A 17,838-nucleotide genomic window follows, 5' to 3' on the forward strand; every position below is an offset into this window, starting at 1 on the left:
ATGTTTGGAAGCTCATTCCTGAAGGGCTTATGCCCGAAACGTCGATTCTCCTGCTCCTTGGATGCTGCCTGACCTGCTGCACTTTTCCAGCAACACATTTTCAGTTCCGATCTCCAACATCTACAGTCCTCACTTTCTCCTACAAGCTCATTTCAGAATCAGGAATGACAGGTTGTAAACAGCTTAACAGTAGAAAATTGCCAGATTGAGTCAGTGCTGAGAGAATAGTTTGATGTGGGCCAAAAATCAATAGCATCAGTTTCCCTGATACTGAAATTGAGGAAATGAATTACTGGATTGCTTTACCAGTAGTCTAACAATTAGAAGTATTGAGAGAAATATTGATTAGATAAAGATTGATGTAATAAGCATACATGTTGAAGCAGATAAAACCTGCAGGTGCTGGCAAGCTAAAGTACTGGAAGCAAGCTTGGAAGCAGGGTTCTGACCAAGGGCTGAACTACAAATATTAATTCTCTTTTTCTGAATTAACATTTCAAGTCATGACCCTTTACCATAACTTCTGCTGCCAGATCTGCTGAGTTTCTCCAGCACTTTGATGTGGAAACTGTTGTTAATGTTTTTAGACAATGTTGCTATGGCATTATTTGGACAGAAATCAGGGACAGGATGCATCGTTGAGACACACCACAGTTAACAGTGCTGGAGCAGAAAGAAAAGTAATTGAAACAGATTTTGCAATTAAGCATAGCTCATAAAGAATGGAACCTCAAGTGCACTGGTAGTGCCCTTACCTTTGAGCTAGGAGATCAAGATTCAAATCCCACGTGATCCACAGGTGAGTAATAACATCCATGAATATACTGTGTTTTTTTAAAAAATCTGCAAATTGAGGATAATAGTGTGGCATGGAGGTAGAGGTAATGTCACTAGTCTAATAATCAAAACTGATGTTCTGAATCCACAGGTTTAAACTCCAGCATGCTTACTGAGAAAGTTTATACAGTATTCAGTTAATAAAAATCTGAAAAAGGGGGGTGTTTTGGTCAACCATGTCACAATTTGCAGGCAGCTGATCAGGAAGGATAGCTAACTTTTGTCATACTTGCATAGGATTGAGAGAGAGTGTAAGTAAGTGTTTTTTTTTCTGTGCCAGGATCAGGAACCTGGAGGAATCAGAAAAATAAATTCTTCAAGATGGGTAGAGACAACAATATGCTAAATATTCAATTTTAAACTGTAAGCTAATGTTACTGCCTTCCCACCTTATTATAGCGGATATCCTATCAAATCTGAATTTTAGTTGGCAAGAGATTGAATATAGGGGATTAAAGCAGATTATTTACCAGCTGAGGTCTACATTTCACTCTTCAAAGCACAAAAAACATGACTTTGTAAGTAACTGAAATGGGATGTTTTGAATTAAGAATATGAAAATCCATAATACACAAAATATCACAAGTTACTGCTGCAGTTTACACTTTTGGTAAGTACATTGAGACTTGTGAAGACCTGGCAAACACGTACTTACACCTCGCTATGATATTATATTTGCTACAAAACTTCTGCAAAACTGGTTGACCTTTTTATAAATAATAAAAATCAAACTGGGCTGAGCCCATAAAAGATACTTACAAATCCAATGACTTAATTTGATTCCGAAATTGGTTCTCTTTTAGTCTCAGGACAACCTGTGTTGATGCAGCTAGTGGAACTTAACTGTATATTTCAATTTCCCAGTTTGCTCCAGATAAAAATGTTGTTTATTCCCCCCATACAGCAAACCACTCATCACAGATGAGTGGTCCGTGCTACACCTCCTCCCCCAAGCATCAGAGTCCAGAAAGATCACCGGTATCTTCCTTGCTAACAGGCTCACTGTGTGAATACAGAAGGGAAAATACAGCTGTTAATGACCTTTGCTCTTCAAGGACCAGCTACATGTCATCACCGTATTCGGAAAATGAACTTCACTTCCATAACAGTGAGTGTAACCTAAGCCAGAAACAGGAACCACTGACATTTATTCTAAAGTTGTCTTTTTATTAACTCAAAAGGATGTTTGACCTTTTGGTTTATTTTGAAGGATTCAGTTTTAACAATGTTAGCAGTGTGTTCCCTTTAAACACATCTTTACATTCACTTCAACAATTCCCTGCAGAGTTTCCCAAAACATTCTTTCGGAATTCAGAATTTGATTCCTTATTGACTATCTTTTGCATTGATTGCCTTCAGTTAGGCTCTTTCACATGAGAGATTCACTTCCTAGTCCCTCTGTCAACCCTTGAGTTTTGAAGGCCTCTATAAAAAGGTCACCCTTTCATCTTTTTCAAAACAAGATAGCCAAATCCAAGCCTGATGGCCTTTGTTGTTGCATACACTCATTATTAATTCTATTAATTTCTGCAAATTGTCCTTGCCTCTACATTTTTTGATAACAGCAACCAGAACTGCACTGACATATGGTGTGTAATGAGTCTATACAGGTCTAATGTAGAATTGAAAATTTGTGAATCTAGAAGAAATAACACCTAATACTTGACTTTTTTTTTTAAAAAGTCCTATTCCTAGTCTATGATGCAACTTGCAGAAATACTTGACCTCTGAACTCATTGTTCTTCTATCCCCACTTTGACTCACACCTTTCAAATAATAAGAAAAAGTGACCCCCTATTCTGCACATCAATATCTACTACTTCACAACGGTGTGAAGACTGTTGCAATTTAGGACACATAGCAGCCAGTGTTTCCCACCATACCTTGTTTCAGTGCACTATTCCTCTCTTTAGATACTGACCAGATGGATGTTGCAGGACAGGCCTGCAAGAAACTGCAGAACAAGCTGGACGGTCTGCAAAACTTGGTGGAAGATCTTCAGCTGAAGAATCATGGTATTTCCAACCTTTCCAAAACAATTCACTAGGTTTTTTTTGTACACTTACAAACCAGCTAGAAATAAACATTTACACGTATTTAAGTGAAACTTTGACAGTTATTTTGGTACACCCTTCCACTGCACACATTACAAAATTGCTGTGATTATTTAACTTAAACCCCATTTACTTGAGGACTTTGTTCAAGTTAATACTTCAGAACTATTAATTGAAACATTTGATTTACAGAAATGTCCTCCATGATCAGAAACCAAGAGAAGAGGATAAAGAGAGTAAAAGACAGAGAGAAAATGCTAAAGAAGTGAAGTCCATGTTTTTGCATTTTATTCTTTTGACTTGCTGCAGTACACAAAATAAAACCTGCTGCTATTTAATACCTTGTGAAACCCATTCTGTTCAATCTATCCAAATGTAATTAAAGATCATTGAAATATATACAGGAGATTACTCACTCTTGAATCTGTCATAGCCAAAATACTCTAATGTTCTATGTTTGTAAATACATCATGCTACATTTGCATCATGAAATAAGTAGTCATGTTAATTGAGTTAAGAATAATTGGGGAGGGGGGTGAAGGGAAAGCCGAAAAACAAACTACAGTGTAAACTCAATGGAATTGTTCCTCTTTCCACACATTACTGTATTTAAGTGCTGAATTATGCAGAATTATTCAATACAGACAGCAATTTGTCTACAATGATTTTTAAAAAGCCAGTAGGAGAGAGACACTGTCTTGACCACAAACAGATTCATTATTTCCCCAAATGTAAAAGATTATATTGGAGCCTTTAGATTACTACTCTCCAGTTGGGTATTTATTCTCTTCTCTATGGTATAGGTATGATCATGCCATTCATTCAAGATGAAATCAGAATATTTTTAAAATTCTTTAGACCTCCTTTCCAAAAAATAAACTACAAATTCATTTCATAGCCAGATGGAACGACAAAAAAAAATCAGAGAAGTTTTAAATCTGTCAGAAAACTTAAGAGGTTTCTTAGATCACTGACTTGCACCTTCCAAATAAAATGTGACATGTAAACAGGTGCATCATTGCTAAGCAGCATCTGAGATTATATTGGTCTCCCAAAATATTTAAAAAAGGGATGACAAATTAAAAATTGTGCAAATTCCAGTTTGTGTTCCACAGTCACTCTTCAAACAAACAGATAGCTGAAAATCGAAAGGAGGGTTTCAGCATCAATAGATTAAGGCAAGATTCTGAAAAGTTAATCTGGAAGCAGTAACAGGTTTCAATTTGTGTTATTCTTTTGTTGTAGCAAAAAAAAAGTCCAAGTGGAAGAAAAAGGGTGTCGATGCACTCCATTAAAACATTATTCGAATGGGCCCATACCTGTTAGCAACTCATCGGAGCCTCCGAGCAATTTAGAACTGCAGGCAGAGACTCAATATCATACTATTCAGTGTCCCTTATGTTTGTAGAGAAGTACTGTAAGTCACAATATTCAAATACGCTAACTAGTTTGAGTGTGGCAAAATCATTCTAATTACTGTCTGGGAAAAAAAGCCAGTCTGAATTCTCATATCAAAATTATAGAAAAACAGTCTGCTCTCTGCATAGAGATAAATATCTTTAAACAAAAGGCATTAAAATTCAAGATTTCCAGTTTCAAAATTTGTAAAGTTTGAGATGCAGGACACAATTCAAGGTTTGAATAAATGCCAGTCTTTTCGCCTTGTAAAATTTACAAAAATCATGGTAAAGTGTATTATTCCAAACTTCCGTCCTTTCACCTGATTAAAAATTCAGCTGTCACAAGTTAAACTGTGATTTATGAAAAGTTCAAATTGAACAAAAAAAAGGTGTAAATTAAGTTGGTTTGTTCAACTACAGCAAAGTCATTTAGCATGCCTGCATGTAAGTTTAGCATCTACCATTACTGGAACAATGGCTATTCCCCTGCAGGGCTTTAGATTTGAGGTTAAGATGTTCTTGAATTATTGGAAACTAGCCCTCAACGTAAATCAAGAATTTAACACCTGCTAAATAAGGAATCTAACAGTCGTGTTCCAGGATCTATGGCTTCAAATACCTCCAAATCCAAAATAAACCCACTCTGTATTCAACACTAGCTTTATTTGAACTCCAGTGACTGTGGGTCAGACTTGGGTCATAGAATCCAAAATTTTGTATTGTAATGACAAAAACATTCTAGTAGTTTGGAGAAATGCAACATTAGATTTCTGAAGTGAATTTAAATTGCTAGGCTTTCAAAAAGAAAACTTGCTGGGGGGAGGTGGGGGGGGGGGGGAAGCAAGTTGGTGCACTGGGCACATTGTTATACCTCGCTATCTTCATGCCAAAAAGTTTAATATTCTTTATTTAAATATCAAGTATGGAAATCCAGGTGTGGTTTATCATTTCCTCACAAATGCACATTACAGTAAAAGTATTAGTGATTCTATGCATGCAATTATCCTTGTATAATTACATATATAGTAAATGTTAGAATATTTTAGGCTTATTTACATTACTGATTTACTCACCTCTTGAAGAGGTTATTGTATAAAGCACATTTTAGCAGCAAGTTATTACATACAGACAAACCAGCACAGCAAACATTCGGGCAGCCCAAAATCTGAAGTCAAAGCACAAAAATAGGAAGACAAAGAAGAAAGAGCAGTAGTTAATGTCCAGTGAAAACATTACATAAATCACTGATGTACAGTTCCTCTTTGAAAGCAGTGAACACAAAAGCTCAAACTTGAACTCCATCATTCCACATTACTAACCAGTGCACTCACTCTTGAATATTATGTTACTCCAACTTTTGTATGGGATTTAATGGTAACCCCAGCATTGATATATTTCAAAGTCTTCATGACCAGTCTCCAGAATCCTATTGAAACATTCCTCCCACCTACAAATCTTTCCATCTTCCACCACCACATATTTCCACTCAATCTTGGAATTCATCGGGAGCAGAATGGAATTGGACCAGAATCCATCTTTGATTGGTTTCAATGGCACATATCTCTCCCATTGCCCCAGACACTCATGGTTTCCGGTCACTGCAAGGATCTGAGAATGTAAGTAAGTAATATAGTGAACATTAAAGTTCACAGAGACATTGTTGAGAGGTAAAGGAGACACTGCAGCAACTTTCCTGGTCATGTTTTCAGGCTCTGAACTTGTACTCATTCTTTCTGACTCAGCATTAACATGCTCTTGAAAGAATTTTCTCTTATCTTCTCTTTCCTTTTCAGTTTTAAGACATTCCAATTCATCACTCATGTCAATGTTATTTTCACTGATATTAGTATCAGTTGCTTCCTTTAGATAAGCCGTTCTGTTCATTTTATCTAATTTCAACATTTGATCAGAAGCTTCGTCTTTACAATCAGTTTTTTCATCCACCTTTGCAATTTTGTCAGCAGACTTTGTTTCACAAACATAAATCTCCTCTTTGCTGAAGTTACAGTCTTCAGCCATGCTTGGATTATGAACAGTAACCTGCCCAATACTGGTTGCCTGAGCCATCGAGTTACTTTGTGTCTGGTTGCTCTCACAAATATTCTTTTGTCTGGAATCAGCTGGATCCTGCTTATTTGACAGATTTTGGTCCTGAGCACACTCTTTATGAATCTTTACCACCGCATCGGAAATATCTGGAGCTCCCAAAGCCACTGTTTTTTGTTCAACTGGAGAGTGCTGAGTGCTAACTCTCAACTCTGTCATCTTGATCACTGGCATATTGTCACTTTCAGAATCTGTAATTTTATCTGTTTAAAAGAAAAAAAGGACATAGGTTTCCCTTACTTCTCACCAAAAAAAAAGTAACAATGTGGAAACAATTAAACAATTTTCAAACGCCAATTTTAAAACTATAAGGAATTGGATTACGTTACATTCAGGAATAAGCATACATCAATTCGTTTTAAATAGATCAGTACAATCAAGATTTGTGGTACAGTGGTGGTGTCTGTACCTCTGAACCAGATGATGTTAGATGTCCTCAAAGTGTGAGATAACAGGTGTGAACAGGCTGATTATACAAACCACATGTAAAATTCTCAATCAGGAAGTGAACATTAAATTTCAATGACATTATTTTCCAGGTAAACCCTGCATGGCTCAAGTATCAATCAAGATATACAGCACGAAAACAGACCCTTCGGTCCAACCCGTCCATGCCGACCAGATATCCCAACGTAATTTAGTCCCACCTGCCAGCACCTGGCCCATATCCCTCCAAACCCTCCCTGTTCATATACACATCCAAATGCCTCTTAAATGTTGCAATTGTACCAGCCTCCACCACTTCCTCTGGCAGCTCATTCCATACATGTACCACCCTACGTGTGAAAGAGTTGCCCCTTAGGTTTCTTATATCCTTCCCCTCTCACCCTAAATTTATGCCCTCTAGTTCTGGACACCCCCACCCCAGGAAAAGGACTTTGTCTATTTATCCTATCCATGCCCTTCAATCTTGTAAACCTCAGAGGTCACCCCTCAGCCTCTGACACTCCAGGGAAAACAGCCCCAGCCTATTCAACCTCACTATAGCTCAAATCCTCCAACCCTAGCAACATCCTTGTAACTCTCTTCTGAACCCTTTCAAGTTTCACAACATCCTTCCAATAGGAAGGAGACCAGAATTGCACACAATATTCCAAACAGTGGCCTAACCAATGTCCTATACAGCCACAACATGACCTCCCAACTCCTGTACTCAATACTCTGATCAATGAAGGAAAGCATACCAAACGCCTTCTTCACTATCCAATCTACCTGCGACTCCATTTTCAAGGAATGATGAACCTGCACTCCAAGGTCTCTTTGTTCAGCAACACTCCCAAAGACTTTACCATTAAGTGTATAAGTCCTGCTAAGATTTGCTTTCCCAAAAATGCAGCAACTCACATTTATCTAAATTAAACTCCATCTGTTACTTCTCTGCCCACTGGCCCATCTTATCAAGATCCTATTGTCATCTGAGGTAACCTTCTTTGCTGTCCATTAAACCTCCAATTTTGGTGTCATCAGCAAACTTACTAACTATACCTCTTATGCTCACATCCAAATCATGTATGTAAATGAAGGAAAGTAGAGGGCCCAGCACCAATCCTGTGGCACTCCACTGGTCACAGGCCTCCAGTCTGAAAAACAACCCTCCACCACCACCCTCTGTCTCCTGCCTTTGAGCCAGTTCTCTGTCCAAATGGCTGGTTCTCCTTGTAATCTGTGAAATCTAACCTTGCTAACCAGGCTCCCATGGGGAATCAGACCATTTGGATCACATCTACCGCTCTGCCCTCATCAATCCTCTTTGTTACTTTTTCAAAAAAAACCTCAATCAAGTTTGAGAGACATGATTTCCCACACAAAGCCATGTTGACTATTCCTAATCAGTCCTTGCCTTTCCAAATACATGTACATCCTGTCCCTCAGGATTCCCTCCACAACTTGCCCACCACTGACATCAGGCTCATTGGTCTATATAGTTCCCTGGCTTGTCCTTGCTACCTTTCTTAAACAGTGGCACCATGTCAGCCAACCTCCAGTCTTCCGACACCTCACCTCTGACTATCAAATGATACAAATATGTCAGTAAGAGGCCCAGCAGTCACTTCCCTTGCTTCCCACAGAGTTCTAGTGTACATCTGATCAGGTCCTGGGGATTTATCCACTCATACATTTCAAGACATCCAGCTCTTCTTCCTCTGTAATAGGGACATTTTTCAAGCTGATCTATAACTCTACATTCTATATCTTCAATATCCTTTACCACAGTAAATACTGATGCAAAATACTCATTTAGTATTTGCCCCCATCTCCTGTGGTTCCACATAAAGGCCACTTTGCTGATCTTCAAGGGGCCCTATTCTCTCCCTAGTTACCCATTTGTCCTTAAGTGGGTTTGTAAAAGCCCTTTGGATTATCCTTAACACCATTTGCAAAAGTTATCTCATGTCCCCGTTTTGCCCTCCTGATTTTAGATTAGATTAGATTACTTACAGTGTGGAAACAGTTCAGCCCAACAAGTCCACACCGACCCACCGAAGCGCAACCCACCCATACCCCTACATTTACCCCTTACCTAACACTACAGGCAATTTAGCATGGTCAATTCACCTGACCCACACATCTTTGGATGGTGGGAGGAAACCGGAGCACCCGGAGGAAACCCATGCAGACACGGGGAGAACGTGCAAACTCCATACAGTCAGTCGCCCGAGTCGGGAATTGAACCCGGGTCTCAGGCGCTGTGAGGCAGCAGTGCTAACCACTGTGCCGCCCACACTTCTCTCAAGTATACTCCTACTACCTTTATACTCTAAGGATTCACTCAATCTCTCCTGTCTATACTTGACATAAGATTCCTTCTTTTTCTTAACCAAACCTCAATGTCTTTAGTCTTCCAGCATTCCCTACACCTACCAGCCTTTCCTTTCACCCTAATAGGAATATATCTTCTCTGGTTTCTCATTATCTCATTTCTGAAGGCTTCCCATTTTCCAGCTGTCCTATACCTGTGAACATCTGCTCTCAATCAGCTTTTGAAAGTTTTGCCTGATGCAGTCAAAAATTGGTCTTCCTCCAATTTAGAACTTGTACTTTTAGATCTGGTCTATCCTTTTCCAATCACTATTTTAAGAGTAATAGAATTATGGTTGCTGGCCCCACTGACACCTCAGTCACCTGCCCTACCCTTATTTCCCCAAGAGTAGATCAAGTTTTATACCTTCTCTAGTAGGTACATCCACATAATGAATCAGAAAATTTTCTTGTACACATTTAAATTCCTCTCCATCCAAACCCTTAATAATATGGCAGTCCCAGTCTATGTTTGGAAAGTTAAAATCTCCTACCATAACCACCCTATTATTCTGACAGATAACAGATCCCCTTACAAGTTTGTTTCTACAGAGGGTCTATAATACAATCCCAATAAGGTGATCATCCCTTTCTTATTTCTTAGTTATTTGGGTGGAACTTTCATGGATGTGTTTCTAGGAATATCCTCCCTCACAACAGCTGTAATGTGTTCCTTGTCAAAATCACCACTCCCCCTCCTCTCTTGCCTCCCTTTCTATCCTTCCTGTAGCATTTATATCCTGGAACATTAAGCTGCCAGTCCTGTCCATCCCTGAGCCACATTTCTGTAAGTGCTATGATATCCCAGTCCCATGTTCCTAACTATGCCCCGAGTTCATCTGCCTTCCCTGTTAGGCCTCTGCATTGAGATAAATGCAGTTTTTATTTATTAGTCCTATCTTGTCCTTGCCTGCCCTGACTGTTTGATTCACTTCTGTTCTCACTGTACCAGTCTCCGATTAAAATCTTTCCTCACTATCTCCCTGGGTCCCACCATCCCCCCTCCACCACCTTACTAGTTTAAATCCTCCCAAGCAGCTCTAGCAAATCTCCCTGCCAGTACATTAGTCCCCTTCCAATTCAGGTGCAACAGTCCTTCTTGTACAGGTCACTTCTATCTGAAAATGTGTTGCTGGTTAAAGCACAGCAGGTTAGGCAGCATCCAAGGAATAGAAAATTCGACGTTTCAGGCATAAGCCCTTCATCAGGAATTATCAGGAAGGGCTTATGCCCGAAATGTCGAATTTCCTATTCCTTGGATGCTGCCTAACCTGCTGTGCTTTAACCAGCAACACATTTTCAGCTGTGATCTCCAGCATCTGCAGATCTCATTTTTTACCCCAGGTCACTTCTATCCCAAAACAGCTTCCAATGATCAAAAAAATGTGAATCCTTCTCCCATACACCAGCTCCTCAGTCATGCATTCATCTACTCCGTCTTCCTATTCCTGCCCTCACTAACTCGTAGCACTGGGAGTAGTCCAGATATTATTACTAAAGGACCTCCTTTTTAAATTCCTGCCTTATTCTCTGTAATCTCCCTTCAGAATCTCAACCTTTTCCCTTCCTATGTCATTGATTCCAATGTGCACAATGACCTTTTGCTTTTCCCTCTCCCTGTGAGAACATTTTGCACCCTCTCCGGGACATCCTTGATCCTGGCACCAGGGAAGCAACACACCATTCTAAATTTTTGATGTTGATCACAAACATCTATCCGTACCTCGGATGAGAGAGTCCCGTAACACAATTGATCGCTTGGAACCTGGCGTACCTCTCATTATATTAGAGTCAGTCTCAATACCAGAAACCTGGCTGTTTGTGCTACGCTCCCGAGAGTCCATCACCCCCTACATTTTCCAAAACAGCATACCCTGCTCGAAATGGGGATAGCCACAGAAGACTTCTGCACTACCTGCCTACCTGTCTTACCTTTCCTAGAGTTTAGATTACTTACAGCATGGAAACAGGCCCTTTGGCCCAACAAGTCCATACTAACCTGCCGAAGCGCAACCCACCCAGACCCATTCCCCTACATTTACCCCTGACCTAACACTATGGGCAATTTAGCACGGCCAATTCACCTGGCCCGCACATCTTTGGACTGTGGGAGGAAACTGGAGCACCCGGAGGAAACCCATATAGACACTACTAAAGGGCTATTTTTGCTTCTTTTCATCTACAAACCCAGAAAATAGCACTGTCTTATTCCTCTACAAAACACTACTCCAGGTTAAAATATAAGCCATAAAGTATTAATTTAAGTTTAATCAAGAGACATAGCTCAATAAAAAACAAAGAACCCACTCTACTCACTGCTGACTTATTTTAAGGCTGCACTTAAAATCCACTTGTATGCTTCTGCGCTATGACCTTTCCCAAACAGGTTCCTCCAAGAATGTAGCTGTTTTTATTAAAATTTTCCCAGATGCACTCCAATGTCCAGTGATACAGGAGTCCAACAGCAAAGGCAGTAATTGCTAGCTCTGTCAGTTAGCAATGTGGGTTTCTCTCTCTCTTTCCCCCCGCACCCCCCCCCCCCCCATGCCCCACCCCAGAACTGACTTCATCATGTGCTTCCTTCATCTGTTCTTCTCCCTTTTAAGAGTGCTGTTGTTTTGATTTTTTTTCTCCAAAGTTCAAAAACAATGCAACAGCATATAAAACAGTAATTGCTGCTCCTGGAATTCAAGGAAAAATCACCTCCCAAAAAAAAAAGCAGCTATTACAGCCAGAAATTTTTCCCATCCTCCATCTTGGATTACCTAGAATCCTTGACCTTCTATAGATATTATGAAAAAAAATGCCCAATATTTTATATGAAAACACAACGATTCAAGAAATAACTTCACCAATATATTTTTTCTCACAAGCATGTTCTTTGACAGCAGAAGAAATCAATGGACAAAGAAATGGCATCTTGATTATTAAAACTGGCCTCTTCCATTCGTAGAGTTCTTTCAGATAGTGCCAGTAAAAATTGCCAAATGATTCCAGTTGGAAGCTAAAAAAAAGCACTAGTAAGTTTCTATCAGTGTATATGGGGTGACCTGGAACAATGTTTATTAAACAAGCGAAAAATCATCCTGACCCCAAGTGTGATCTGTGGGCTTGTTTGAAATGTTTTCATAGTACTCTAGCTGGACTAAATAGTTTCTGCAGCAAACATGCCTCAAGAGCAGATCAGACAGGATGCTGTGGTGAGGGAGGTGATGAACACAGTAAAATTGATGCTGAAAGTGTGCAAGTCATGACATCAGATCAGTGTAATCGGATGCCTATGGCACCATTTTGGAGATCAGTACTCCAGTCTTCACCTCAAAGATGATTGCCAGAAGAAATCCAGCAGATTTTAATGAGAACTGCTTGCAGGCTAGTTGCTCAGAATTTCTACTAGCTGTTGTTATTTACTACATGCATTTTTTTTAAAAACAGAAAAAAGGAATGCTGCTAAACTCTACAAAAACTGATGTGATAGATGTTCAAGGAAACTAGGTGCAGAAGGTAACATTCCCCTTGGCAACAGAATGGGCTTGGAGAATGAAGAGCTCACAGCTGCTTGGGGGAAACAAAAAAAATGTACTGAGGGGACAATTCTCCAAACTGAATCTTACAAGAGGAATAGAGATACTTATGTTTAAGTAAAGTAAAAATTTCTTTGAAATTTACCAAAATGATGTGCCATAACAGCAGTCTCTGAATAGCTAGCCGAAATGTCCAGTGACAAAATAACGACCTTTGCCATGGATTTGTTTTGTGTGTTTAGCTGCTGGCAGAGTAAAGCTGGAGGTAATGGCAACATTTCTCAATTTGAGATCAAAGGTTGTGATGGGAGGTCATAGACACTACTCAATAAAGAGCTGAATAGATTGCATTCTAGTCACAGAACCAAACAGAGCAGACATATGCCCTTTAGGTGTTGACACTTCGGATAAGCATGATGCTACTGCTTGCAGGCACAGTGTCAAATCCTATGTACTTCAGACAGATTCGCTCTCCATAGTGTATTAGAGCATGTAGAGTCATGATTTGGAGATGCGGGCGTTGGACTGGGATGTACAAAGTTAAAAATCACAACCAGGTTATAGTCCAGTGCTGCTCTTACATCAGGTGGTTGTGGCGCAGTGCTCTAAAAGAGAGTGCCTCAAATTAAACTTGTCAGACTATAACCTGGTGTTGTGATTTTTAAAGCATGTCGAGTGGTCTTTTGACCCAGAGTCCATGCTGATCAAAGACCTAATGTGGTCAATGCCAAATATCTGATTGCAATTCTTGAGTCGACTATATGATCAACATTTGAGCTATAGCCTAATCACTGGTTACTATAAACTAAAAGGGCTATCTGCTGCTCAGATCCTTGGTGACCTATACACAAACATATGCCTTTATATGAAAGCAAATAGAGTGCTAGAGACAGAGCATGGAAACAGACCCTTCGGTCCAACTAGTACATGCCAACCATATATCCTAAATTATTCTAATGCCATTTGTCAGTACTTGGCCCATATCCCTCCAAACTCTTCCTATTCATACACCCTTTCTGATGTCTTTTAAATGTTGTAATTGTACCGGCCTCCACCACTTTTCAGCAGCTCATTCCATACACGCACCACCCTCTGCATTAAAAAGTCACCCATTAGGTCCCTTCTAAAATCTTTCCCCTCTCACCCTAACCTATGCCCTCTAGTCTGGACTCCCCCACTCCAGGGAAAAGACCTTGTCCTCATGATTTCATAAACCTCTATTAAAAAAAGTCAACTTCCAATGCTCCAGGGGTTGCAAAACTAAAGGCCACTGGTGCACCCAAACAATGCATCTGCCGCCTGGACCACTCTGGAGAGAGATCCTGCTGCACTTGGCTTTATGATGGATAGTCTGTAGCATGCCACACCAGCAGCAATCCACTGTTCTGTGCAGATTGTTCGTCAAAAAAGATCCGGATTATAAAACAAATACACCCCTATTTATTAAAGAATATCACTTCCCACTCTCCCTGTCACACAATCACACCATCCATTCGCTGAAAATTTTTTAAAAATGACCCAATAAATAGTTGAAGCTGAAAAGTTACAAAATCAAATTGTTACATTCTGCATACAAAAACAATCATCTTTGTGCCTGTTGGTGCGCGGAGGCAGTAATGCTCCAGCGACAGGTGGAAGACCGCCGACTTTCAGAGTGATGCAGGGAAGAGTAGTTTCAGAAGACAGTATTAATTTCTGATCCTAAAAGTATCGAGTGCAGTAAATGCATATGAGCTTCAGGTACAAGTATTGAGTGGTGCCAGGTCTTGGTGGATGGTAGGGGTTGTTGGTTTGAACAGCGGGGTGGATATGACACTTGCAGGTTGCCTGCACTGACCTTGAGAAGGGCGCGAGGTCACCGGCTTCCCTGTTGCACATATCCAGGTCCTCGGGGCCTGGCTCCTAGCACTGGGCTCAGTGTCCCAGTCTGCTGAAGATGGCCTGGAGAAGGTCCTGCAGATACAAGACATCGCTCCAAATTTCCACTTGCTCCACCAAGACTTGCAGCACAGCCAAGACTCTGGGAGCCCACCGTCTCGCCCGGGTTGTGCCATCACAGGGGGCTCCACAAGTCCCTGCACCACTGTCAGTACCTGCTCTGTATGCTTCTTCCAAAACCAAAACAAAACGGGATAGTTGCAGGCTCGGTTTAAACTATGGTCCTTCAGCCCAGCAACAACAGTTAGTAACTGGACCGTTTAAAAGAAAAATCAAATTCGTTTCAAAACAGAACTGAGACACTGCGTGCTGCGGACAACAGGTTACTGTACTGGCACAGCTTGGTTCTGATGGTTAATGCACTGGTTCGTAAGGTGCAGTGTTCATTTGGTGCAATGCGGGCCAGGGGAGAGGGGGCGGGCAGTGAATGGGGGGGGGGGGGGGAAAAGAGAGAGAAAAAGAGAGCCTCTCGTCAGTGCGGACGTGAAGCAACAGGGACACACCGGGCTGCCCAGGAGGATGGTCTTCCCTCTCTCCCTCCCGCCAAGGGAACTCTAGCACTGCCCAACACCCTCCTCAAACCAAACACCTCTCCCCCCACCCCCACCAAACCAAGCCCGGCGGCTTCAGACCGACCTTTCCACCACATTCACCGAGAGTTAAGCCGGATTCAATCCGCACTTTTTTCCATTTGCAGCAGCAGCAAATAAAAGTTACCGTCCCCTCGGACGGCAGCAGCTCGGATTTTTGTGTTTTTTTTTATTATTGGGAAAATAGAACACTCTCGTGATGGGGACCAGGACGAAGTTCTCGCCCACAAACGGAGAATGCAGGTTTGTGCTGAATTTCTCTTGCGTGTTTGCCTCAGATTTCCCGCATTCGCAGTGTTTTGTGTTTCATTTATTCGAGTTGATCAGAGAATACGCAGTTAAGGATTTAGGCGCCTTGTCATCTCTCTCTCTCTACCGCCACCCCCTTCCCAAAGTGACATTCATCGCTGCCAGTTGGATATATTGGTGTCCACACACACACACACACACACACACCCCATGTGTAGCTAAGGAGAATCAGCATGAACCTGCGTTGAGAGAATTTCAGAAGTAAACGCAGTAATGAACACGCCGCTCCCAGATACACACACACACACACAGTCGGTGGTGGAGGAGGAGGAGGTGTGGCACATTTTCCAGGTACAGCACACACCCGAAGAAGCTGCCCATAACTGAGCCCGGGTCACACCGAGTGCAGCGAACCTGTCTGCAAGAAACAAACCCAGTGCCCCCTCTGCGAGCAGCTCCGAATGCAAACAGCTAGTTAATCTTTACCAGCAGGGTCCTGCTGAGAGCCGTCTGCCTCCCTGTCCTCAGGGCTCCTCTCCCCCAGGCTGCGGTCACTGCCCTCCGGGGAAGCGCTGTGTGGCCCGGCTCCCTCGGAGTTCTCCAGCGGCTCCTGGTTCTTGCTCCTCTGAAACCACAGCCAGGTGCTGAGGGCCACTGCCAGCGCCAGCGGCAAAACTGTCCACAGGCTGCTCACCATCGCCGCTATCCCCTGCAGCAAACTCACCAGCCCCACAGCCATTGCCGGACACTCAGCCTCCACCAAAAAGCCACTTCACTCTGAACCTTTTCAGCTGACACTCTGGACAAATCCCAGCTGCCAGCCCCGCCTCCCAGCCCTAGCCCCTCCTCCCTGTCCTAGCCCCGCCTCCCAGACCTAGCCCCGCCTCCCTGTCCAAACCCCCCTCCCAGCCCTAGCCCCTCCTCCCAGTCCTAGCCCCGCCTCCCAGACCTAGCCCCGCCTCCCTGTCCAAACCCCCCTCCCAGACCTAGCCCCGCCTCCCAGTCCTAGTCCCTCCTCCCAGTCCGAGCCCCGCCTCCCAGTCCGAGCCCCGCCTCCCAGTCCGAGCCCCGCCTCCCAGTCCGAGCCCCTCTTCCCAGTCCTAGCCCCTCCTCCCAGTCCTAGCCCCTCCTCCTCCCAGACCTAGCCCCTCCTCCCAGACCTAGCCCCGCCTCTCAGCCCATTGCAGCCTACCTAAAATTGCGCCTTCCCTCCTGCCTTACCTATCCATTTTAACCTGATTAGTTCATTCTTCTCAAAGGTTATGAATTCGTCTAAGGTTTTTTTTCTCCTCAAAGAGTATGTCCACTGCTGGTCACTAATTGCATGAAGTCCTATATGCCATCTATTTTAAATTACACATTCATCTATTGAAACCTGATCTTCCTGTTTCAATACTCCAGATACTTTAATGTGGAGGAGCTGGTGTTGGACTGGGATGGACAAAGTTAAAAATCACACAACGCCGGGTTATGGTCCAACAGGTTTAATTGGAAGCACGTGGTTGCGTTCTCGTTTTGATTGACAGCTTCCACAACCACCTATAGAAGGAGTTGTGCTCAGAAAGCTAGCGCTTTCAAATAAACCTGTTGGACTATAATGTGGTGAGTAATTTTTAACGACATACTTTAAAGTAATGTTATGGATTTTTCTAATTTTGCTGTTCAGCAATTCAATAAATATGCTAGCTTGTCAGGACTACCATAAGAAGTTATCATGCAACCTGTTTCAATTGGTTCTCACATATATGGAAGAAATTTTGCCACTTTTTCTATTTGACAAAATTCTGGGTGTACCCTAAATGGCTGATGAGCGTCCACTGTATCTTCTCATTCACATCCAAATGCTCTGAAGCAGGATAATAAGAAACATAATGGACAGACTGCTCAGATATGTTATTCATGATAATGGCAAAAGAGATGGGCAATTTTAGCCTGGATGATCTTACTGTATGTAGGAGCATGCCCAAGTTTGGGCAAGACATCCCATATTTGAAAAAAATGAATCGATGGGCCTGAGTTGCATCTGTAACCCAAACATCTCGATCATGTCCATTAACAACTCTGGATATGTTAAATATTCTTCAGTCTTTACCATCCGTCAAGGTAAATTAATGTAGTTGTACTTGGGAAAGTGCCCTCATGCTTTCAGAGTGAAGAAAGCACTATTTAAGGTGTCCAATGATTTAAATTTTACAGTCACTTTATACAATGGAAAAATCCTTGAGATTCTCAGCAAAATAAACCCATTCCTGGGTTGCTTTGCTTGACAGGAAATCAGGTACAGCTTGGTAAAGGAAAAAGGTCGTTTTTTTTCCAGCTTCAGTCAAGTCTATCGATTGCT

At 41.9% G+C, this 17,838-nt stretch overlaps 2 protein-coding genes across 2 annotated transcripts in view; one reads left to right on the forward strand and one right to left on the reverse strand.

The window, feature by feature from the left end:
* Positions 1 to 3,254, forward strand: part of LOC132817083 (coiled-coil domain-containing protein 158-like) — a 158,983-nt gene extending 155,729 nt beyond the window's left edge. Inside the window, exons 19-22 of the mRNA XM_060827249.1 lie at positions 1,742 to 1,815; positions 1,847 to 1,945; positions 2,751 to 2,852; positions 3,084 to 3,254. Coding sequence (XP_060683232.1) covers positions 1,742 to 1,815; positions 1,847 to 1,945; positions 2,751 to 2,852; positions 3,084 to 3,160 — 352 coding nt within the window. The 3' untranslated portion in view covers positions 3,161 to 3,254. The remainder of the gene's footprint in view (positions 1 to 1,741; positions 1,816 to 1,846; positions 1,946 to 2,750; positions 2,853 to 3,083) is intronic.
* stbd1 (starch binding domain 1) lies at positions 3,171 to 16,288 on the reverse strand. The gene is made up of 2 exons (XM_060825832.1): positions 15,984 to 16,288; positions 3,171 to 6,600 (listed from the first exon to the last, which is right to left on the reverse strand). Exons 1-2 carry the CDS (start codon positions 16,234 to 16,236, stop codon positions 5,660 to 5,662), a joined length of 1,194 nt encoding a protein of 397 aa, XP_060681815.1. The 5' UTR covers positions 16,237 to 16,288; the 3' UTR covers positions 3,171 to 5,659.
* Positions 16,289 to 17,838: the final 1,550 nt, after the last annotated feature.

Source organism: Hemiscyllium ocellatum, chromosome 1, assembly GCF_020745735.1.
Source record: "Hemiscyllium ocellatum isolate sHemOce1 chromosome 1, sHemOce1.pat.X.cur, whole genome shotgun sequence".
Lineage (NCBI taxonomy): Eukaryota > Metazoa > Chordata > Chondrichthyes > Orectolobiformes > Hemiscylliidae > Hemiscyllium > Hemiscyllium ocellatum.